Here is a 25217-nt window from a genome sequence, read left to right as displayed (position 1 = left end):
CAGCCGGGTCTCTCCTCAACACTCCAGCTGCAGCTCTGTGCCAAAAAGCACATGATACAGAGCAACCGCCCCTCACGTGAGGCTTCACATCTCTGAGAGCTGTTTGAAATTGTCTCTACAGAAACCACTTAAAGATCTTGTTAAAGCTCAGTATACAAACTATGTTCCCCCATGGCCCGATTTATTTTTGTATCACCTGCTTTCATGTCTTCTTGGGATAATTCCTTCCTCTCCCAGATAACTGAGAGTTGCCTATATCATGCCTGTCACCAGATAAACATCCCTGCTTCTCATGTTAGCATCTAAATAGGACAGAAAAATACAAATCCTCATTGGGCCTTTAATAAAGAAATCTGGCCCCAACTCGCAGCAGCTCTATGTTAGGAGCAGAGGAGAAACCAGCCTCCTGCCTCATGCAATGACTTTCAAAAACTTTTAATGGAAAAGCAGCCAGTTTTCTTGTTCCATTTACACCTACTGCTGATTGATTCCCCTTCTCATCCAAGCTTCTGAAATCAGAGTTGTGGAATAACTTTACTTTCCCAAGCATAGTGTACACAATACATACTCACTGCTGCTCAGAAAATAGGTTAATAACCTCCTGGTACAAAGTTTTGAACTATACAGCCTAGCTACAGATTTACACGAGCTTTTCTTAAGTTTTGGTGCAATGAAAAAGCTCTAAGTGGATCCTAAAGCAGATTGTAGATCATACAATCATTTCAGAGGGAAGGGACGAACCAAAAGTAGGATAGTCTGTGTAAGATATTCCTAGGTATATGCAGAACAGTTCATTAGTATCTAGCTAACATTTTGCACCCCATTAATGTTGATCAAACACTTCAATAGCAACTACTTCAGAGTTCCCATTCTCCTTAGAACAGCAATTTTTAAAGTAATCACTAATTCTCCTGGAAACCATGATGATGATACATCAACTTTCCTCCCGTTTCCTTTCCCTGTAAGTGGTTGTGGTAGTTGTCGCACGTACAGGTTTTTTATGCAGTGATGGGCCCAGCCCCCTGAAGTAACACAACTTGAGAATCCTGTCTATGTGCACAGGCAGACACAGAAAATCTGTCAGTCTCTCTTTAGGGCACTAAAGCTACTTTTTTAAAAGGTGCTCTAATTCAAAATCAGTCCATTACCTGCGCTACCGAGCTAAAGCTTAGCCAAAACCCAACAGAATATATATAAAAGCATAGAATTTCATCTCTGAAGTACAGACATGAAACATGCTTCTAAGTTTTTTTAGTGTTCAGGCTATTGGAAAAATACACACCACCAATGAAAACTTGCACAAGACCAATTCTGCAGGAGAGCTTTTGAAAAGCATGACAGGTGGAATATGAATCCTAAAGTCATAGCGGCTTCTGCTGAACAAGTGTTTCCAAATCCCTGCATATAGTTGTGACAGCAAAAGATATCCTAAACTGAGTTAAATTAAGTGTCCCTCCCAGCTGACTAAGAGCCACATGAAATATGGCTATCTGCACGTCAGGATGGTTTTCTGTTCTCCAACAAGGAGAGCAGACTGTGACTGAACCAGGGCTTGGGTAACACATACTGCAAGCCAATTCTGCTTCTCCAAAAACATCCTTTCCTTAGCTGTGGTCAGCAAATCCATCTCGTTCACGTTAGTGTATACACAGCTATGACTGAACCTCTGTTGGTGTCCCAGTAATCAGTGTCTTTGCAATGATGAAACCATTCACTGGAGTCCCAGGATTCTCTTCTTTCTTGGTTTGGCTTAGAGTAACTGGAGAAAAAAATGTCCCCCACACCCTCCCAAGCAGCAGACCAATATCCATAGAATTCCACAGGAGAGTACATACAACCTACTCCTATGTTTTTCTCCCATCATCCCCCCCAAATTATGAAGTACTAAGCAGTTAAGATCACATTCTAATTATCTCTGCTATAGCCTCGTGAATCTGGTATAACTTCCCAGAAGGCAATACAACTGCTGTGAGATCATGCGGAGACATCACTTCATTCTCAAGGCAGAGCTGCAGCTCCCACTGGTATCATGCGGTGCAGGAGTTGGGGCTTTCCGTAGAAAGCAAAATAATGGCAGAACCAAAAAGGGATTTCAAAACACACAAACCAAATAGGTCACTCAGCAAAACCATGCTGCACTATCTTACTGATTTACTGCCTTTAACATCTACTGGAGTACAAAAGCTGGATAACCCCCTAGTATAGCAGGTAAATATTTTAAAAATCACATTGTCATAATATTGAGGGTCAACAATATCTACTATTGATGCCTGAAACATACATTACTGTGACCTGTACATGTCACAGCCGTATTCGATGCTCAGAAAAGTGCACAAGGTAATCAGAACCTTCAGAAGCTGTTTTCTTTTTCTCTGCTCAAACTCCTGGCAACGGCCTTGCTTATCGAAGGTCTTTTCCTTTTTTCTTACTGTAGGTAATAAGCATGAGGTATGTGCCTATGAAAAAATAGTAGACACACTGTAGCTTCGGAACTCACACATTTTGCAACTAGAGTATTTCACAGAAGATGTAGCCTTAGCACGTGTACGGGTTTGTCTGTGCACTGGGGTACAGTAATGCAGACTTTGGTACTGTAAGACACAGCATGGTTTTGATGGCTAATGGCTTAAAAATTACTACTACCAGCAGACTTACTGATTTTATGATTTTTACATGCTAAAAATTCCAAATTGTACAGCTGCATCAGTGCAAAGTGTTACCTGTTGACAGATCTGCCCCACTTTTTACTATGGGCAAACTATCTTCTTCTAGTACCTAAGCTTAAGAACAGGATTGGAATGAAAACTGAAGCTGGTGCTTATAAGAACAGACCAAAGCCAGCTGACAAAAAGTAGCATTGGGAGGAACAGGTAACGAAATATTTATATGAATGTCACTTATTAGTTCAGTTTTTGCATTGTACTTCTAGGGCTATCCTAGGATACCCAGATAAAAGAGCAGCCTAGACTCTTTCATTTCAGAATTTACATGTGTCCTCCTTCCTGTGCTTATTCAGAGTGGAAAACAGGTATCTTTATCACCAACGCCTTAAATGTTTTGGGTACCCCGGTTCTTGTCTGTCCTACTGGAGCAGGACACAGCTGTTCACCTTCAGCAGCAGGACTTGCTGCCAACTGGAAGAGTACTGTTGACTACTGTTGGCTCTGGGGACTCTTCTGTAGAATTGCTTGCTTGAAACAATCAAACAAATTCAGAATTAATGCTTAACAGATTCAGCTAAAAGTATTATCAACCTAATGCTTATATTTTAATCTACTGCTAATTTGCATAACATTTAGTAGCCAAATGGTGTTAACTCACTTCCATGTCCTGGCCTGACCTCACAGTTCTTCCTTTCTCCACATTTCCTCAACTTGGTTCATTTCGCTGCAAGACCATAATCAGTCTGAATCCCTCCCTCTCCAGCTCACACATGTGGCTACTGGCTGTGTTGTCCGAGAGTGCTGCTCACGCTGCTGCAGCTTTGACATTGCACTTGCCTGTCTTTTCCGTACTACCAAAAATAAGACCATCACACCAGCGATGCTGTGTTACTCATGACAATACTGTTAGGAAAGCATCTCAGAAAGAATGTTTCTACTTTGATTCTACCAGTTGCTGGAAAGAGCTGAATTCTGACCGTCTCTCTTCTGATGTTACAATCTTGTGATTACATCACTAAACCAGCCACCTAGAACACTCCACCTTCGATTTACTTGTCAAATATACATATTCTCCAAGGTATACCAGTCATGATCACACATCCACACAATTCAGGCCTAGTTATTACTGTAAACACTTAAGCTATTACACACTCCCATCTTCTTAGACTACCAAAATACCCCACCAGATATTCAATACTGATCAAATAATACAGAGTTTATAATTTACAGACAAAACAGTACTGGCATAATTTGTTTATTGTACTGTGAGCATCAGTATATATTAGAGACAAAGAAAACATGACTTCCAGTACAAAGAAAAAAACCTGGAGATTTAAAATGTTGCTCAGTATCAATCATGGAGAACCTATAAATTATCTGCTGGAATGCTTTCAGCTCAAAAGCTTGGCTTCTACAATTACAGAACACTGAGGAATATAAGATGTTCTGGATCCCAAAAGCCACATAGCTAAGGTTAAATTGTAAAAGATCTGAAAAGATACTAGGTAAAATTTATAAACTTGTTTTCTTCTGAGACAGATTGATCTTATCTCCAAGACTCAGGGCCATTCCCTGTAAGGAAAAGAAAGAAAACATTCATGACACTGGCACGTCAAAATAACTTTATCTATATTAAAATGGAAGTTCCGTGTACAGAAATCATTGAAGTTAGCTACATGCAAATTGAAGTATTTCTAACTGTTCATTTATTGATATCAATAACAGGGCATACCTTCTTGGCACTAGGTAAAGGCTACATCTACACATATTATTGAAATTATGACACTTAAATTTAAGCTAGCAACTGCTAAATCTGTTATCAATATCAAAGGCAGGAAAAAAAAAACAGAAGTGGAGGCCTTTTGACCTCCCACCACTTGAAAATATGCTGCCACTGAAGAAATTACAGCAGTCGATCAAGTTACTGAAATTCAGCTGTTGAAAGTCTCAGTGTTGATACTACACTCAATGAACCAAAACGATAGAAAATAACTTCATCTCAGAACCATATTTTCACATAGAAAATGAAGTAGTCTTAAAAGTCTAATAAACAGAGTGATCTCAAGATGAAACTAAGCTGGCATATATAATTGAATGTAGTGTTATGTAAAAAATGCCACTGCGAACATATCAGAAATATTGATTTTAAACCACTCTGAAACCTTTACAACGACAAACTAAATGGTTTTAATGAGATGTGTGCAAAAATTCACAGGCAGTCCTTTATTGCACGCTGTTTAAAATATTTTTATCAGTACACTAGCTGTTTTGTTATTAGATGGTTCCAAACTTGGCATTTTTTTTAGTCAGAAGTTCTAAAATCCAAAGCGGACTCATGGATGATAGACTCTGGGGTTTGTTTTGTTGTTTTTAAAAGGAAGTAGTGAACAGAAATTACATGCATAAAATTTCCTTGTTATATGAAATTGAAATGTAGAATTCCGTAGGAAATAGATCATAGAACCTTGGGGACCATTTGCTCTTTACTTAAAAGCAAATCAAGTATACTGTCCTATTTGCAGCACTATGGATAAAATAAGAAAATCTTGGCCCAAAGGCCTAGTTTATGATAATGCACTGGGAGAGAAGAGGTACAACGTGGTTTCAGGGTATGAGTACACCTAACTAAAAAGCAATTCTCACAAAATATGTATAAGATCGTTCTTTAAAACTAAGCCTAAAGTTTCTCTATTCATCTTCCCCAAAAATTTCCCATGAATACCAGAAACTAATGTCCAAAATTTGCAAGTTTTTTAGAGTGCTCAGTACATTTTCTTAAAAATGACGAGGAGAAACAGTACTCAAACAGAAGCCACGTTACCTGACTCTTTGCACGGATTCGTATGTGACCAGTGACAGGTGCCTCTGGTCCAAGATGAATTGGCTTTTCAATGCTGACGTTTGCAAGTGCATCTTCTCCGAAAATGGAACGCGCATAAAGATTGGCCGCCATGAAGCCACAATAACCAGAAAGTGCCTACAGAAAGCACATATTAACTCTTTAGAATGGCCAAAATCCTTTACATACATTTTACATTCATCCTACCTATAGCTCGACATACACCAACATTTAACATTTAAGCCTCTTTCTTTGCATACAACCTTCCTTAAAACGTGAAAGTCATGCAATTGGAAAACAGTGGTGGCCTTTTTCTAAAATTAATATTGAAAGATATGCAATCTACAATATTCATCAAAACACAGTAGGATGGCATTTTATGATCTGATTTAATGAACAGCAAAATTATAAAGAAGCTACATAGTAGCAACAGCTACTATACCTATTTTGGCTAACAACTATTATATACACTGTATGTTAAATGCAAATAGCTAGTTATACATATATTTTGTTTTGCAACAAAAAGGCAAAATTGGCAAAAGAAAGGTAAATTTTGACAGAGAAGGAAGGAACTTGGAGCTACTGAAAAAAGACTTGTATAAAACCAGATGGTTCCATCAAATCTATACTACAGCTTAGCTACTACAAATGAAAAACATTCTGGTTTTCTAGCTGGCCAAGAAATAACTAAAATGATTAAGAGACACAGAATTTTTGTAACATTAACTTGCTTTTACTCATTTCAGAGTACTCATTTAAAAATTTGAAGTATATGTACTATTTCATATTTATGAAATAAGAATATTTAAAACAAATAAATATAACAGTAACAAATTTATAATAATATTTACAACAAATGTTAAACAAATTAAACAAAGCACACAAACTAAAAAGGGTGTCTAAAAGTCTTCAAGCAAATAGCTCACCTTCTCTGGAGTCAGGCATTTCATATTGGTTGACTTCAGTATGTGCTGTAAGTATTCATTTAGATCAATGATATTGGTATTCACTGTAACCTTCAAGAAGGGAAAAAAACCGGCAATTACTTTAATTAGTATCTCAGGCATTTCTGAAACCATCTCATCTTCAGGGCTCTATAAAGAGGATCACCGCTACATTTCTCCAAATCACATTATGTGACAGCATCATACGAAGTCTTCACCTCCTACCATCTGCTTGTTAAAGGGTGGTAAATCCATGCTATGACTATGATTCCCAAAATGTATTAGGTGAATATGATATTCTGCTGAACAGGTAGACTCCCTACAGCAAATCGTACACTTCTTGTCTGAATATAGTTCACACATTGTCAGCACAAAAAAAAAAAAAAAGTGCTATCTAGTCCAAAGCTTGCTTTTAACCACTGATAAAAATTACTCTCATATTTCCCTTCTGGTGACCAAGCTCGCTAGGCTGCGTTGGCTTCCTCAGATTGAGTATTGTGGGTCTTGTTTAAATTGCTTTTTAACACATCTTTCAGGAGTTGTTTACAAATTGTTAAGGCTTCCCATATTACAGATTAAAATTTGTTTTTAATTTCCCTTTAAGGGAACTTAAATCCAGTCTCAAGTGAATATATGTAAATACATGTAGCAAACAAAGGTACAGTTTGTGTAAAATATCACCCGTTCTGCTTTAATATTTCTATTCTTAAATTAAGTTGCTCTGTCGCATGAGATTACCCCTCTTAAAGCCCTTTTGTTCCGTAAGATTATCTCCCTTAAACTCTTTTTAATGGGTCTGTAACTAACAGTTTGGGCACTAACTGTGTAATGTACCTACCATTTTGTTGGTCTTATGTAGCATCCATAGCCACTCTGTATGCTATGGCTGTACTGCAAAGCAATAAATCAAATATGGCCCTGCCTACAGCAAGGAGGCTGGACTAAATTATCACTAGAAGGTCCCCTACAATCCAAAATATTCTATGATTAAAAAAAAAGACAACGTAATTCCAAACTGGAGAGGCTGAGGAGTATGACCAGTGCTGTAGTGTCACCACAAACTTAGCATTTGTTGCTATTTCACCTTTGAGCCAAAACACAAGGCAAGCACCATGCCATTTGGACACCTTCCGTACAGGAGGTAATGCTCAATGCACACACCCCTTTTGTAAGAAAAAAATAGTTATTGCATCACTAAGCTCGTGAAACAGAAAACACTAAGAGAATGAGTTACTTGAGGCCAAGATCCAATGTGTATGTTGAATGAGGTTTATATCACAAGAGATAATGTTGACACAATTATACCTCACCAACAAAACCCCAAATAACATATAAAAAATAACACTAACTTTGTTTTCCCACTCAAATTCTGCCCACATCTGTCTGAACTCCGCATCCGTACAAGAAGCAGGCTGGATGTAATCCATGATGTCAATGTGAATATCGCTGAGCACTACACAGTTTCTGTCACTGGCTGCTCCAGAGATGTCATACACTGCAACATAGAGCACAAACAACCTTAATGTTTAAGAAAATGAATTTGTGCTAAATCAGAGTGCTTAGTTACCACCTGCCAGTTAACAACAGTCAGCACTTGCTCAGCCTCCTCGCCGACCTCTGTCCTCTTCAAGTGCTTTACCCAGTTGCCACAGAACTTTGAGTGAAGTTCCTGGTCTTTCAGGCCAGGCTGCCCAGCTCATCTCACATTCAGAGATGTCAGTTCAAGTATCATGCTGACACTCATTCTCAAGGTAGCACGTTCTACTATCATTTTAAGTGAAAGTGATACCATTTTTTTTTTAAATCATACTCATACATTGTAGACCATTTACTTTCCTCTTCCAGTGCTTTAATTATTTTTGAGCTCATTAAGCAGTTAAGACATGTTGCACATTAATTTTAATTTTGCATACTGAACTGTTTACTTACCAATATTACCAAAAATTATTCCATTTTCTGTTGAAGCAACTTTGACATTAGCTTTAATGTTTGCAAAATCATGAGGAGCAAGTGTCAGAGGAGATGGTTTTTCCACAAGTTTCAAGTCACCTGTGTAAAGAAATTGCAAGACAGATCAGGAAACATTCCCAGTACACAATGAGTTTGGCTTTTGGAGTAGCACTGTTTTATTTTCTTGTCACTTAGTTCTGATGTCTACAGAGTTGCGCTAAATACCAGCATAAATACACCAGTTGATTTGGATTTTTTTGTTTGTTTGTGGGGTTTTTTGTGTTGTTTTGTTTTGGTTCTGGTTTTGTTTTGTTGTTGTTGTTGTTGTTTTTTACTGTTTGCTACTTGCAAGACAAAACAATTTACATTACATTAAAAATTTCAGTTAAAATATTTGTGTATTCATCCAAATGCCACTGAAAATAAATATAAATACAGGCTTCAACGGGCTTTGGATTGAGTCTAGTATTAATTTTTAACGATCAGGAAATGGTTAATTCTACCTTAAGTTTCAATCACTGATATCATAATAGGTAATCCTACTGTCAATTGTCTCAAACCCAAAGTTCAATGTCCAGTATTACATGCACTAAGCTATTTATAAATAGGTCAAAGTATCCCCTTGATTTTGAATATAATTGTTCACAGGAAAGAGTAACAGGTGTATTTTTCCTAATGCTTTAGCAAGTAATTGTAAAAGACTCCTTAGTTCTATCAAACTGTGGAGTTTGAGAACATAGCACAAACAGCATCTACTCTACACACAAGAATGAAGAATCAAGTCAGTTTTTGCAATATATCAGAAGACACCAACTGGGAAATACAGGATTCCACTTTACTGAGCTGGTAAACAGAAAAATCCACAAAATCTATTACATAAAATATTTGTGTTACTTACCTCCATCATTAGTCCGATCAAATGATTTACAAAAGATTAGAAGGAAGGTTATGCCCCTCACACATTGATATCAATTAAAGGTATATAATATGAGTTCTCCTAATACATTGCAAAAATATTTCAACTCCTGACTGCCAAAACAGAAGACAACTAATAGGTTACTGTTCTTAGATTATTTGTTCCAGTCCCTCTCCTACAAGAAGTTAATGAAGCTTCAGCATTTGTCCAAGCAAGGCTCTGATACGGCTGCTGGTGCAGGGAATGGTTTTGGCTGAGGGAATTTGGGATTTAAGTACTGCAGGCTGAGGGCAAGAACCACCTCGGCCAGGTGGCTGGCTGTTGCCTGACATTTGCTCCATACCAGTTTGGATTTGGTCCTCTTGCTCTCCAGAACAATGGGGAATAAATATATAAAAAATCCTACGCAATGTCTCAGGAAAAAAGCAGAGACAGAACGCTATTTTTCTAGTGAAAAAAGCATGAAAAAGTTTAAGATTTGACTATGGTTTATATCAGGTTTATATTTTAATTTTTTATATTAACTACTCCTACATTTATACAGTCCTTTGAAGGCAACTGCAAGGCGGATGTGGCCCCCAGTGAAAATGCATCTGACAGCCCTTACCTAGCGTGGCCAGCTCTAGCGTGCAGTTCTGCAGGGTGTCACTGGTCTGGTTCACCACCAGCACATCCAGCACAATGTCATACTGATTGACATGGACATACGCTTCTGCATAGACAGGGTCCGAGAAACCTGTCAGCTGAGTAACCTGAGAAAGAAGAGAGTTTAAGGTGTTTCTTTTTTCTCATAAACCAGTTTAAAACATGGAATCATGTCCAACAGTGACAAAAAATAAAGATCAACTACAATTAAATCCACTGCTCTTCAATATGAGCCTCCAAATCAAGTTGGTGCGCAAGAGCTTTTAATTTCACAGAATTAACTTACTAGTAAGAAAAAAAAAAGAAAATTGAAAAAACCCCACTGCAATCACCACAAGTTTTGTCTAGAAAATAGCATTTAAAGAAGTTGTGATGTTTAGGAAATATAAAGTATGTGCATAAGTCTTCCAAAATAAACAGATTTAATCTATTTATAGCTAAATACACAGTGACTGTCCATATTATTCATACAAATAAATTTTAACTGCATCCTTCCTTCACATGTTCTTTTGCGTACACTCTACAATTATAAATCCTTTCCAGATGAAATGTATTCTGAACCTAATTCACTTAAGTATCTAAAATATAGACTGTAATATCATTTATTCTTAAAAATATCACTATGACAAAGAAATGCTGACTTAAAATGAAAAGGTAACTTTAAACAGTAAAAATAATTCAACTAGACTTTTAAAGAATAAAAGTCTTTTTAACTCGAATGAATGAATGGAGAGATTCCTTCTCTTTGTGCCTTCTCTACAGGTCCTGGTACCAGCAGCAAAAAAAATAAAAAAGGTATAAAGAGTGAAACAAGGATGCACTGCACTTGGCAAAAGGATATGGTGGCCAAAGAAAGAACAGGGTTCTTAATCACTTGTGACATCCCTGCACTCTTCCCTGTGAACCTTACTGGGCTCTTCAGACAAGCCAACAATCTTAATTTCCTCTTGATATCCCATAGCGCAGCACTCTCCAAGTCTCAGAATCACAGAATGTTAGGGATTAGAAGGGACCTCAAAAGATCATCCAGTCCAATCCCCCCTGCCGGAGCAGGAACACCCAGATGAGGTTACACAGGAAGGTGTCCAGGCGGGTTTTGAACGTCTCCAGAGAAGGAGACTCCACAACCTCCCTGGGCAGCCTGTTCCAGTGTCTGTCACCCTCACTGAGAAGAAGTTTCTTCTCATATTTAAGTGGAACCTCTTGTGTTCCAGTTTGAACCCACTACCCCTCGCACTGGTTGTCACCGAGAAGAGTCTGACTCCATCCTCGTGACACTCACCCTTTATATATCTGTAAACATTAATGAGGTCACCCCTCAGTCTCCTCCAAGCTAAAGAGACCCAGCTCCCTCAGCTTTTCCCCATAAAGAAGACGCTCCACTCCATCATCTTCGTTGCCCTGCGCTGGACTCTCTCCCGCAGTTCCCTGTCCTTCTGGAATTGAGGGGCCCAGAACTGGACACAATATTCCAGAATTCTCCTCATTATTCTTCCTCTCCCACATGAAGAAAGTAGCAACTTTGGGCAAAAGAGCTTTTATCTTTCTCCTGATCTTACCCAGGAAATAGCTGGATCTTTCCAATCAACCAGCATAGCCTGGTTCATCACTTCCAGCCTGTGACTCCCAAAGCTGATCTTGTGCATAAGCAGTACAAAGGGTAAATAATTAAAACACTGACATTCACATTACCTTATTAAGTTTGGACGCAAGAGGATCAGCAGCTTCTTTCCTCTGTGTGTTTCCCATCGCTGCAAGAAGGCTAAGCTGAAACTGGTCTTCTTTTGAGCTCATTTCATTTTTAGCAGTAAGCTGCATGAAGGAAATGGGATCATCGGGCTGAACCGTCACATTCCTCTTCTCAGATTCCTTCTGCAAGAAGAGAAATATTCAAGAATTCATTATGAATTCCATTCTTTAGCACAGAAACACACTCAACTAACAGCTGACTTAGACACAAACAAATGGTGACATTTCTGGGAGCTGCCTGGATGTGAACATCTGCAAAATACTCCAAGTGTTTATGGTTACAGACTTATCATAGCTCACCTTCTGGGAAAGTTTCTCCTCTTCGAGCTTGGCTGACAGCATGTGAGAGAGGGACTGCCTGCATTCTTTGTTGAAAATATCATTCATGAGCGGAGAACATTCTGACAGAACTTTCAGACACAAGGAAATACGATCCACATCATCATCTGTAATCGGCTTCTTGGGAAGAGAGGACTTTCCCAAATGGAGAATTGTGGCCATCAGCAGCATAGCTTCAGCAATGAAGGACTGAGGAGGAGGAAAGAGAAAGGAAGGAGGTTATTGCGTTTTACACAGCTTTACAGCTCATTTTTTTATAAAAAGGTGTACATTACTCTGTTCAGATATTTTACTATTTGATTACTTATTTTTTTAGTACTTATTATCTAGAAACTGAGCAGCATGATTTAGAGATTGTCTGGATAGAGTGGTTAGAAAGCAGTAGGCCATGTTTGTGACCCCACTTATTGTTATCTAATCATAGAACTGGCACCTCATTTGGACTTAGCCCTTTTGCATCTGTTTAAAAGAGGCAACAACCAGCCCTTCTTTGCAACTACAGTGAAAACACAACAGATTACTTACATTTTGCTTCTTCTTTTCCTGAACTAGTGACACATATCGTAAAGCAATCTTAGTTAAAGTTGTAGCGAGAGAAGCTGCAACAAAGAAATCGCCATCAAGCAGGAATCCTCGTAATGGAGGTCTGCAAAGACAAATGATAATCAGAAAACTGGTTTTGGATGACACTCTTTAGCCTACTTATCTTCATACCTTAACATCCATACTGTACAAACAAAATAAGTTGAAAGGTCACAGAAGTTTGTTTGTTTTCCTTTAGCAGTAATTTTCCAGATACAGAGATATTCGCAAGTCGCATAGCCATTTTCACACAAAACAGGGAGCGAAAAGTGTAATGGATAATAATTCCATTGTAGCTCTGAGACGATAATGGCTACTCAAGATGAAGTAGCCCATCTGCAGTAATTAAGGAAACAGAGCAATTGTTCTGGCTACCAATGAAATAAACTACAGCAAGAAGTGCAAGGCAATATCAAGGAAAAAAAAAAGTTTTAATCTAAAGGCAACATCCCTGTATCCAATTAAAATTGTGAGGGGATTTTATGCATAAATCATAAAGAATCAACTAGGATTTAGAAGACCGTAATTAATAATGTCCTTTTTGATATGCAGTAAGCTTTGATTACAAATCATAAGCAACTAGGCAGCTACTATCTACTTGGGATAATACCTTCAAACAGGAAAAATACCTCAACCACTAAATTGCATGAGAGGGAATACTACTCAAAAAAAAAAATAATCAAGTCACTCCTGGCCTAGTACGAAATCTTAAATACCTGTCTTCTTCTTTTTTGGCAGGTCGGGAACTACTGAGAGCACTCTGTGTGGCATAAGTGCCCATCTCTGTCACCAGTTTTTGGGCTGGACCCACAGACACCTCTTCTTCAGGTTTTAGCTCACCAGCTTCTTTCTTGATTTCAGATTCTACTATTGGGATCTAGATACAAACAGAAAACAATTGTTACAATTAAATACAATTTTCTTTTTTTCTCTGTAGAAGGTTTTAATTAAAAGCATCTGCATTGTTAAGGTTTTTATAAGTAAAAGGTCAGTTACAGTGCAACAGTTTTGTGAGAATCTGAGAAGATAGGCAGATGTTGAAATACATACAGAAGCTTCCTACCCATGCACAAAGGTCACATTACACAGACTGTCTTAGACGCCTATCAGAACAACCCAGACTCAAAGCACTCTTGTTAGTGGATATAATTAAATCGTATCTTAAAGCTGCCATAACTCTCTGATATAAGGAATTTCTCACCTCTCCTCTTAACAGCTATCACTTATTCTCTATACATGCCAGCTTCAGGCATGCTACTTAAAAAAAATTAATAATGAATGCAAAACCATAACACAAGTGCTCAAAACCCTACTGCATTTTATTCCATTTTTAAAAATATCCTTTTTTTTTAATAAAAACAAACAAACACACTGTCTAAGAGCAAGTAAACCCATAAAGAGCTAGCCTAATGAAGCAAACGCACCTCTCCAAGTGATCTGCGAACTTCTGTCATTACACTTTGTATATCTTCCTTTGTGCTGCAATATTCTCCAAGGATCCACAAAGCTCCTCGATAAATCCTAGGACAAGAACAGTAAATTAAGTCACGCTTTCATTATATATACTCACACTGTCATCAAAGGAATTGATTTATGGTCGGGTGATAAAGTCCAGTCTTGACAGATACAAAAGGATGTGATTGACAGAAAATAAATTTGATCAAGAGCAATCAGCCTCGGTCAAGAGGTCTTGATCAAGAGCATTCAAATCCTTTCAGCCTTGGTAATCTAATGAACAAGTATATGAAGTGAAATATATTCTCTGCTACAAATTTATTTCCATCTGTGTTAATCGTGATATTCACAAAATCGAATTTCATTATGATCATAATGAAATAATTCCACTGTATACAAATAAAGTCAGGTGTAATTCCTCCAGTTAACTGAGACTGTCTTTTCCTTCATATAGGAGAAAATGAAAATCAAAAACATGAACGAAGATTAGGGAATAAATAGTAAAGCTTCAGAGTGTTTTTTTTCCCCACTTAATGAGATGATGATGGAGATAGGATTTCCTGTGTATTGGAGAATGGTTCACTGGTGTCTTGATACAGAGAAGTTCTCATTTGACTTAACCTTTGCAGATCCATCAGATAACCAAGTTTTTAGAGCCCTGAAAGGTACTATAAAAGCTTTGGAGATTGCAAATCCCAGTCTATGTTAGACTGGGTTTTCTAATAAATGTACAGTAAGTACTTCCGGCTGCCTACAAGTATAAATTCCTGCTGCAATAATCCCTTAGTAACTCTGTTTTAACAAATATATCACTTTAGAGTTGGCTTTCATCAACAATGCTATCTTCTAACATGCAGAAATACAGTTATCAACTGCATCGTAAAAACAAAATTTGAATTTCTTTTCTTCATTCAATACAACAAGCACCCTATATGTGTTTTGTACAAGTAGGCAAGAAGGAAGTTGTAACTAGAAATTATCTACACCCAAAATACCTCAGCTTCACTTAATTCTTTTGTGCGTGTGAGCTGCAAGGATTTTGGTAGATATTTCATGACAATACATATTTCATGCAAGTGAACCACTAGAAGCACCAATGTCTGGTATCATATTTTGGACTCACTTGACAGATTTAATAGCATGAAAGACTTCAAGCATCTTCTCAACAATAAGAGGTCTGAGGTTATCAAATCGCTGGATCGCTTCCCGCACAAACTCCAAGACATCAGCAGCTGCCGCTTCATTATTATCACTCAGGAACTCCATCAGCTAGCACAGGAAAGGGGATATGAGCACAAACAGCAGCACGGCTCAGTGTGTAAACAGTATTTTCCTTCTACATTCAGAAAAATTAAACTACATATACATATCCCATTAAACAAAGCTGAAGTCAAACCAACATAAGCACATTCCAATCAATTATCTAATAACAAAATTGTTTTTCTAATGATACAAACTATTGCACGTTTAAGGAAAGGCACCCTTCAGCTCATGTTCCTCAAAATATTTAAAAATAAAGTCTCAGAAAACAAATAACTATAACATAAAAATCCTATATTTCTTTAGGAATACAAAGAGCATTGCTTCATGTGAGGCCACCATTAGAAACACCTCAGCTTCAGTTATTCTCCAGGTTTTGCATATAGCTAGAACATATTTAATGACAATATAAGTAAACATTTGCGTACCACTGGAATAACATTTGCAGCCATATCTGGAAACCGAACACTACAGGAATGCAATGTACGAACAAGAAGCTGTCTGTACTTGTCTGTATCTTCATGCTCTGTCACATTGTTAGTTTTAATCACCTCCTTCTTCAGAACAATCACGAGCTGCAGACAAGATCAAATAAAATTGAAGAACGGCCCATATTTTTCCACAGAATAAAAAACAGTGTAACAAAACACAAGCAATATATATTTTACCTCCTCCACATTTCTTGAAGAGACAAGATCCAGAGCCAGTTGAAGGGTTTTTTTGCGCACTTCTAGATCTGGGGTACTCAACACTCTGAGGATGTCCATAACTAGATCCTGAAACAATCACAAAATTGTAACTACTTTTGGTGCTTTAAATTACTTTCTTTTCATACACTTCTAATTTTCAGTCCTCAGTAAGACTTTCTGGATACATAGTGTATAATCTGCTGACAAAAAAAGCAAGATATCCTAGACATTAGGAACTGCACGGTGTTCATTTAATACATTCTACATTTATGTAAAAGTCTAGCATGCAAACAACATCATTGTTACAATCCAGACAGCATTTGCTACTGTTAGTTCTTATGCAGACAATAAAAGCAGCAAGTCATAAACACAGAAGTCCATCAAATATGGTTTTACCAAAAAACATATCAACAGAAGACTGAAAGTGCAGAAGTGCATTTTTCCATACATCACAACACCCAGAAGTTTAATTTATGAAAGAAAAGCCTTCAATAAGATTACAAGAAAAGAGACAGCTCACATACCTGTAACACTCGTTCATGGGAGGGATGCTCCTTTAATTCAACCAACCGATCCAAAACAATCAATTTCACATTATTATCACTTTCTTTAATAATCAAATCTATGTAGCACTGGGCAGCTGCCTAAAATTAAAAGGATCAAAAAGCTTTTTTAAGCAACAAAGAGGAAAAACTGGTAAATTCCAGACAGAAACTCAGGAAAACACACCTTCTATTTTACTATTAAACCAATTACTCAAAGAGTTGGCACAAAAATGAACCCAAGAACAGTCTTTAAAACCTTTTGGTCCACTGTAAACATTGATTCTAGCACATTACAAAAATGACACAGGAACACTCACAATGGCATCAGCTTATGAAACACAGACTTGATTTCAAATTCAAAGAAAGTCATAAAGAAATACATTTCCTGGCAGGCTTTGGGTCAGCGCTTAGGTATGCAACAGGGCATGAAAACCAATTTAAAATAGTTGCCGGTGTTAGCCTATCTAGATATGGTTTTAATGACAGCTTCTATGAACAATATTCCTACTCAATAAAAATGACTACACTAAAGCAAGAATATTGGGATGCTTATTCTGATCTTATGAAACTACTATGTACAGTGCTTTTACTCTAAACCTAGACTGCCATAAACTACTTTTGAAATTTCCTTGCAAGTTCAAAATTATTCAAAGTGTAGTCTCAAATAATTGTACAAACATAAATTTAGGAACCCAAGGTAAATCAGTAATCAACGTAGATCTTCACTGCTTTATGTTTCCACGCTGGTCTGAAAAGAGTAATATTTATGAGTAAATAAAGTAATTCAACCTCTGCAAATCTTCAGCTTTAGCCTGCTTTACTAAGTGTGCCAAGAAGATTGGAGGTTGATACCAACCACTGTACAACAGTTTGCGAGTATTCAAGCTTTTTCCCTGCCAAAGTGACATGAAGTCCACTAGCTGCAGGTCTGTAAAAATACAGTCCTAGTCTTTTTTTAGAGACCAATTTAAAGAGACATTTTAAGACAGTGTTCTGCACATGAAGTGTTAAAACATTCCATATCACTAAAGCCTTCGCTCTTTCAAAATATCAATGTACAGCACACAGTATTAATTCCAGTGCGCTAAAAGCTACTGAAACATCTGAAAACATCGCTTTTGTACCTTGATTGCTGTTGGTGCGCTGGAGAGTGTAACCAGAGTACCTGCAGCTTCATACTTCACTGCAGGACTTGATGACTGCAGTAAATTGTAGATGCAGCGGATAAATCGAGCTCTCTCTGATGGATTTGCATGACAGACCTAGATAAGAAAAACAATGCATAGTTGATGCATAAAGAAAAAACAAAATAGCAACTGTATAGCCTGATTGCTCCATTATCTTACAATGAGGAGAAAATAAAGCAAAAGATGACAACCTTTCCTGGGAATAAGAAGTGTCATTCATAGTTGTAAAAATCTAATTACATAAGCTATTAAACAAGCTATTATTCACAATTGTATGTGATGCTATAAGGTCTTAAAATCTCAGATCAAAATGAAGAGCAGAGCCTCCACCAGCTTCTGTAACAGATGTCCTGCTCATGTCTGTGAAGAACAGTCTGATAACACACAGACCACATCACAGCAAATCCAGTGAGACATCTCACTCTGCACTGTCACATTTCAGCTGTTTATTGTTTCAAGAGACAAGTCCTACTCAGCTCTACTAAACAATGACATAATCCTTACATGGACTAAATGCCTTTTCCAGCAACATTCTATCCCTTTTCAAAAGCAGTCTAATGCAATCTAACATGTACATTTATTTGGAATGTGCCACAACATTTCTCTTTTACCTTATAAATTAGCTCAACAATAACCAGCTGCAGTATGTCACCGAATGTCTGGACTTGGTCAATACAGGTACTCAAATAATCCAAAGCTCGATCCTATAGAAATAAAAGATAAATTATTCTAAATTATTCTAAATTATTTGGAGTTTGCTCACTCGGTTATATTTTAAATCAAAACACATTTTAAAAATCAAAGCACAAACCAACGTATATTCAACCCTTCAACTTGAAATCTAAAACAATTAATGAAAATATTGTAAATCTGAAGAGAAATTAATCCATTCTGCTGATAAATGGCAAAAAAGAGATGAAACTAATGGTTATTAGGCACAAAAGGCAGTTGACTGTAAATAATCCAAAATACTAAAGAGAAATTGCTGTTTCTTTCTCATGTGTCTACAGAAGCTATAAAACAGTAGGTAATGGAGCACTTCTTAATCTGGTTCACTTGGCAAAACTAATTACAGTTTTCAGCATCAACATATGCCTTCACCAAATACAGCAATTCTCCTTTTAAATTAACACAGCACTGAAGACCTACTTTAACTTTTGCAGTTACCAAATATTCCACAAATGGGTTAACACTACCACATATGGCTTTTAATTAATATAAATAGTTTATATCACCAAACAACTACTGGCTAGTTACCCAGTACATTTTCAAGTATTTAAACCAAGACAGTTTGAGGACAAGTATTCTTACCTGATCTGCATGAATTAGCATCATAAATGCATTTCTTTTGCAGCTTGCATCTTTCTCATTCACCAAGAAATCATGGATCAATTCAGGAGCATCAGGTATAAGATGTTCAAAATTTCTTTAAAAAAAAAAGGTAATTAAAAGAACTACTGGTAAGGAGTAGAACCTAAGGCTTAATTGCATAACCTAAAGAGAAACTTTGACAAAAATTCAAAAAGCATAAACCACAGCTTTTTTGTAGCTATTTGAAATGCCAACAGACTCAAGGAGCTTTAAAAAATTTGTTTGTTATCATGACAGCTAAGACATTACCCCATCAATTATTTCTGTTCAATAGTAACGTTCAGCCACACTGTTCAGGTAACAACTGCAATAATGTTTAGTGTACACCTGTAGTACATTAAGAATGTCTTGCTTGAAATAAATGTGTATCTGCATATTCCTGTGAAGATTCTTCTATATTTATGGTTGTGGACAACAGTTACTATTAATAACATTTAAATCGTTAAGGAAGGCATCTGCCCATACAAATTAGCCTGCAATATAAGGACTGCAGTCACACTTCAGAAAGCAGCAACAGTAGCTCTTGCTTTTCCAGAGAAGCCCATGAGACACCAGGAGAAAAAGCAAACAAACCAACCAACCCTCAAACACCAAACCATTGATTGGTAAATGTTTATGAGATCTCAAAAACTACCCAGATCACTAAAACTAGCCTTGGTCTTCTGCCTCCATGACTTTATATAGTTTCTGGCATTTACCTATAAATGGTGTAAATTGCAAGAACTGCATTTCTGCGCACGTAGCTGTGACGATGCTCTAGACACGCACGAATGGCTGGCATCAAAGGCTCCAGCAGTTCTGCCTCTTTCAGCTTGCAAAGAAAGCGGAGAGTAGATCCTCTGATAAATTCATTTGGGTGCTGAAGATCCTAAAATCAACAAGAAACATATTTGAAATGCCAGACTCTTCAGCCCTCTTGTTATGCTCAGATGAATATGCTTGCTACCCTTCTCCCACGCTCAGCCTTAAAACACTGCTGCCCCACAATATTTAAAAGCACACATTCCTGTGTAGTAAAACTTGGGCTGTGGGATGCTTTTTTGTGCATTGTGTATGTTTTCTCTGATCACTAGGGCTGTGAAAGCTCACCCTGCAGGCACTCCTGCACACTGGATACTAATCCCTAGGTCATCTACTTCCGACCCATTCTCAAAGAAGCTGAAGGACCTTATTATCCTTGTGAAGGACTGTCCTACGATGAAGATATTCCAAAAGTAGTGTTCTTTTATGACCCGTGGCTCGACCCAAGACAATATGAAGACCGTAACCAGGTTATCCCTCATCTTTGAGGTTCGTTGACTTGGAAACAAAGAGCACTAAATTTTTGTTAAGTTGTAATAGTAAAAGAACACATAAAAAATTCCTTGCTAGGAGGTCTCCTGGTCATCTACAATTGCCCAGCTCTGAAGCACTGGGACATAACAGTTAGGAAGGAAATGCTGAGCATAAACCACTTTTATATTTATCAAACAAGACAAAATGAGATACATCACAGAAAGATCCAGTATAGGCCCTTAAGTAATTAACTAAACAATGGGCTACCTTTCTGTATGCATCGCACACAAGGATCATTTCCTGCAATAGCCGTCCATCTGGAGTGGTCTTGGGCACTATCTCCCAAAAGACAAGAAGCAGTTTTTTGATGGTATGATCTTGGAGAGGCAGTACAAAACGTATAATGGTCATCAGAAGGCCAGGCAGTTTTTCACCATTCAGAATCATGATGATGACTTTCTTCAAGGCCTCTGTCTTCAGCTTGACATCTCCTTTTTCTAGAGAAGGAGGAAAGGAAATCAGGAAGGCTAACCTGGCACAGCTAGTTTAAGAGGAATATTGACCTTCAGTGTCAGAAGATACGAACCCCCTCTGAAAGAGTGCAATATAGCATAGCAATAAAATTCACACCCTTACTTCTACTAAAAGGATAAAGAGGAAGCAAGAGATATTTCATGAATAACCACGGAGTTCAGACTTAATTCTAGAATGCACATAATGGAATTAACAGAGTTCAACAAATTTCAGAACTGTTCCAGTGTTTAAACAGCCTTTCATACCAGGATACTGCCATGTACTCTGATGTCATACCTATACTAAATACTAACAGTGCCTTTCCTCCAGGCAAGACAGAGCAGTGAGTGCGCTGAACAAGTGATAAGACAACTTGCTTCTTATCATTGCATTATTTAAATCTGCCTGAGCCCAAACAGGTGTGACTTCAAACAGAAAGACAGAAAAAGATTTCCAATTTTTGCACAGACTGAGGGGAAGAAAACAAACAAACAAACACACACTTATGAGAAATATAATGAAGTTTCTCAAAACATGTCAAACAGAGGAATGCATACATTTCAAAAATCAACAAAACAAAATCAACATTAAATTGACTTGTTTGCCTTTATAAAACATAAACAATATTCTAGGAAAGGCACAATGAGAGAATATGAGAATTATCCAGTTAAAATGGAATATCCTTCAAATCATTGCCCATTACTTGCCTAGGTCATTTTTTAAGCTGATTTCAGAAGGTGGTTCTGAATCCATAGGAACATTGATTAACGTGTAACACACGTTCTCTGCAGCTGTCATGGTTCTTGGTTACAAAAGTTTTCTCAGTGGAAGAACTATTTTGACACAAATATCAGACAACCTAAAAAGCAAACAAAATCATCCCAAAGTTAACAGATTTTATTAACAAACATCACAAAAATATTTTCTAAACTGACTTTATTATTTGAAGGGATTGCTGGGTTTCTTGAGAAGGCACATTCAAAAGCCATCTCAATTTTCTGTTATGCTAAAATATTCCCATCAGTACCAGAAAATGAAGAGCATGAAGTTTCCCAAAGAGGAAAAAATAACGTAAATGAAAAAAAAAAATCTTTCCAACACTTCAACACAGTCAGAGATAACTGAAGTGTATGGGCACCTGACTGCAGCTCAATGGAAGCAGCAGTTTTTCCCTCATCTTCTCACTCCCCTGATCCCAGGTCTGTATTCCCACAACCTTTCCTGCAGCTCTGGGCCTCTCCAGGTGAGCTGACACAAGCTGCAAAATCATAGAATCATGTGGGTTGGAAAAGACCTTTAAGATCATCAAGTTCAACTGTTGACCTAGCACCGTCAAGTCCACCTCTAAATCATGTCCCTAAGAACCTAACCTACGCATTTTTTAAACACCTCCAGGGATGGTGAGTCCATCATTTCCCTGGGCAGCCTGTTCCAATGCCCAACAAACCCTTCAGTGAATAAATTTTTCCTAATATGCAATCTAAATCTCCCCTCGTGCAACCTGAGGCCATTTCCTCTTGTCCTATCGCTTGTTCCTTGGGAGAAGAGACCAAACCCCACCTCACTACAACATCCTTTCAGGTAGCTGTAGACAGCAGTAAGTCCCCCCTACCTGAAAAACATCACAGCAAAGAAAGGTGAAGAGTTTTTGGCTCATTTAACAAGTTGAATCAGCCTATGAAGGAAGCTTTGAAGATGAGCACGAGATCCAACAGAGGAGAAACAGCACTGCATTGGAGAGGGAAGCAGGACCAGAATCCCCAGACCAGCTTAACTCTACTGTCTAACTGTTCCACTGGACACTAATGAGGAAAATAAGTATTTTTACAGTCAAAAGTATGACAAAGTTACAGATCTATCAAACCTGCCCTTGGCTCACAGTTCAGGTAACAAAATTACCAATTAAGCTCAGTCCTCATTCTCATGTTTGTTACTTCCTTACATATAATAGACGTACAGGATCAAATAAAATGTTTTATTCTATTTCTTAAGTAATGAAAAGTGTCCAAATTTGAGCTTCTTCAGTTAACACTATGATACCATACTGACAAGCACAGTAAATTGTTACTTTTTATGACATCACCACTGTTGTATTTTCTACAGAAAAATGTGTCCAAAAAACTAAAGAAAAACTACTTTCTCTGTGTTTCTATTGCTGTTAATTTTCTGGAAGTCTTAGACTGAGTTTAATACATCATTAAAACAAGGAAGATGCCTTTTTACTTTAAATTAAGATACTACACATCAGTCAAATGTTGTATAAAAGCATGCTTGTTTTATGTAATTATTATTACTAACTGAACAAAATGTTCCCCATCAGTGGTTGTGACTGACATAAAGATGAAAACACTAAACTTTCCAACTCCAGGCTGTGCTTTCACTGCAGATCACTCTTCCTCTAAGAACAATGATGTCAAGGAGGGCCATACGTCCCTGACATAAAGATTTCACTAACACACCAGTTTACAAAGTTATTGTCTGGGGACGCCAGCTCCTACCCCACATCACCTTTTTGAACTGTGCAGACAACTTGTGGGATGCAAACCCTGTAACCTTCCACTCCAACCTTATTTCTGAAGCAGTAAGAAACACACGCAAAATCCAACAGGCCCACACACCCCATTCCCAGCCTGGTTAAAAGCACCATCCAATGAACAGCTCTGAGGAAAGAGAGGGAAGGGCGGACATGGAATCGCAGCATTTGCATGAACAGCTGAGATGCTGCACAAGCCGGTCCTGGGTCCAAAGTCCCTTTTCCCCATGAACAAGCACCTAGAGAACCTTGGGCTGAACAGTGAACAGCTAACTTGTGCTAACTTGGACTCCAGCCTCTTTCTACACAAGAAAACAACACAACTAAAACAGTACCGCAACTACTACCCAAAATAATAAATGCAAGATGATTTTTTCTTTTTTAATGCCTCTGTTATGATTTCTATATTTTTAAGAATTAAATTCTTCAAGTTCATTGTTTACAAATATCTACACAAACTACTCCTGCTTATTTTTAGAAATAAAACAGTTTTCTTGCCTTGGCAGCAGTTTTTTGCGTACTTTTTCCATAGTTACCCAGAACTCCTGCCTCAAAGCCCTGCGGCCAGCACCTTCTTCTCCAATAATGACTCAAAGACCAGAAAGTAGATTTTCGTGAAAAGCAGACCAGGTATCTTTGCTCATACAAAGATCTCAACTGCAGAAATTCTATGAAAAATTGAAGCCAAACAGGTCTCTAAAGCATGAAAATAGGGAGTGTATTTTAGGCTCTGAAAAGCAGCAGTGAAAACCAAGTCCCTTAAAATGTGGAGCTGGTGACTGGGCAGGGAGAGCCACCACGGAGCCTTCCCCCTTGCAAGGCACCAAGCCTTGATATCACAGTTTAACCTTACAGAGAATCCCCACAGACACAGAAGTAGGTGTTATTTTTCTTCAGGGATAAAACATCTGGGTACCTGCATAAGGAAACTGAAAGTTTTACAGTTCATACAACACAGGAAGATCAAAAGCTGTGCCTGCTTTCCAGGTACCTCCTTGAGGAGCCTTATGAACTGGGGTACCTGGCGAACCAAAATCCTGAGAGAATCATTTTATTGATGCACGACCTACAATATATAATGTAAAAACGTTTATTAAAGAATCCCAAGTAAACGTATAGCTCGTTCAGGGAGATTTCACTCATGATTTCCTGTATGACTACTTTTTGCTCAAAAAAAGCATTTTTAGCGACGACTTAAAACTTTAAATAGGTGGATGCCCGCGTTTGCCCGCCATTCCCTTCAGAAAATTCGGAGACCTACAACCCCCAACCCCCCAGCACCTCTCCGGGACCCGCTCCGCAAAGCACCCATAAACGTTAGCGATGCCGGGGGCTCCCTCAGCGACCCACACGCAAGGAAACCCCCCCCATCCCTCAGGGAACCCCCAGGAAGGTGCGGGCAGGGCCGTGAGGCCTCGGGCCTGCGGGCCCCACCGGAGCGGCGGCTGCACCGCCACGGTGCCCACCGTCCTTCAGCCCCGGCGAGGCCGCTGCTCCGCAGGCGCAAAACTCCGTACCCGCTGGCGCGGCGGCCCGGCCCAGTCCGCTCGAGTCGGGCCCGATGCGGAGCTCAGCCCGCGGCGCTCCGGCGATGGCTGACGTGGAGCCGCTCCCTCCTCAGGCCACATCGATAGTACGGCGGCCCTACCGGGACACGCCTCCAACCCGGACGGCAACGCGAAAGGGGCGGAGCCGCCCGCGGCGGCTCCGCCCCTTTCGCGTTGCCGTCCGGGTTGGGAAAGGGGGGCGGGGCAACGGGAGG

The 25217-nt window shown here is 38.5% G+C and overlaps 1 protein-coding gene across 1 annotated transcript; it reads right to left on the bottom strand.

Annotated features, from left to right (window-relative positions):
• Positions 1–3902: 3902 nt before the first annotated feature.
• On the bottom strand, positions 3903–25117 carry COPB1 (COPI coat complex subunit beta 1). The gene is made up of 22 exons (XM_082057552.1): positions 24973–25117; positions 21630–21781; positions 20677–20906; positions 19833–20002; positions 19075–19189; positions 18375–18467; positions 17701–17838; positions 16556–16675; positions 16011–16118; positions 15771–15917; positions 15206–15351; positions 14052–14148; positions 13344–13504; positions 12571–12691; positions 12007–12234; positions 11650–11829; positions 9920–10064; positions 8376–8495; positions 7796–7941; positions 6429–6518; positions 5485–5640; positions 3903–4235 (listed from the first exon to the last, which is right to left on the bottom strand). Exons 2-22 carry the CDS (start codon positions 21718–21720, stop codon positions 4176–4178), a joined length of 2862 nt encoding a protein of 953 aa, XP_081913678.1. The 5' UTR covers positions 21721–21781; positions 24973–25117; the 3' UTR covers positions 3903–4175.
• Between the last annotated feature and the right edge of the window lie 100 nt (positions 25118–25217).

This window comes from Streptopelia decaocto (assembly GCF_964273445.1).
Source record: "Streptopelia decaocto genome assembly, chromosome: 7".
Classification (NCBI taxonomy): Eukaryota; Metazoa; Chordata; class Aves; order Columbiformes; family Columbidae; genus Streptopelia; species Streptopelia decaocto.
The sequence above is the reverse complement of the archived record's forward strand: the minus strand, read 5'-3'. Positions and strand labels throughout refer to the sequence as shown.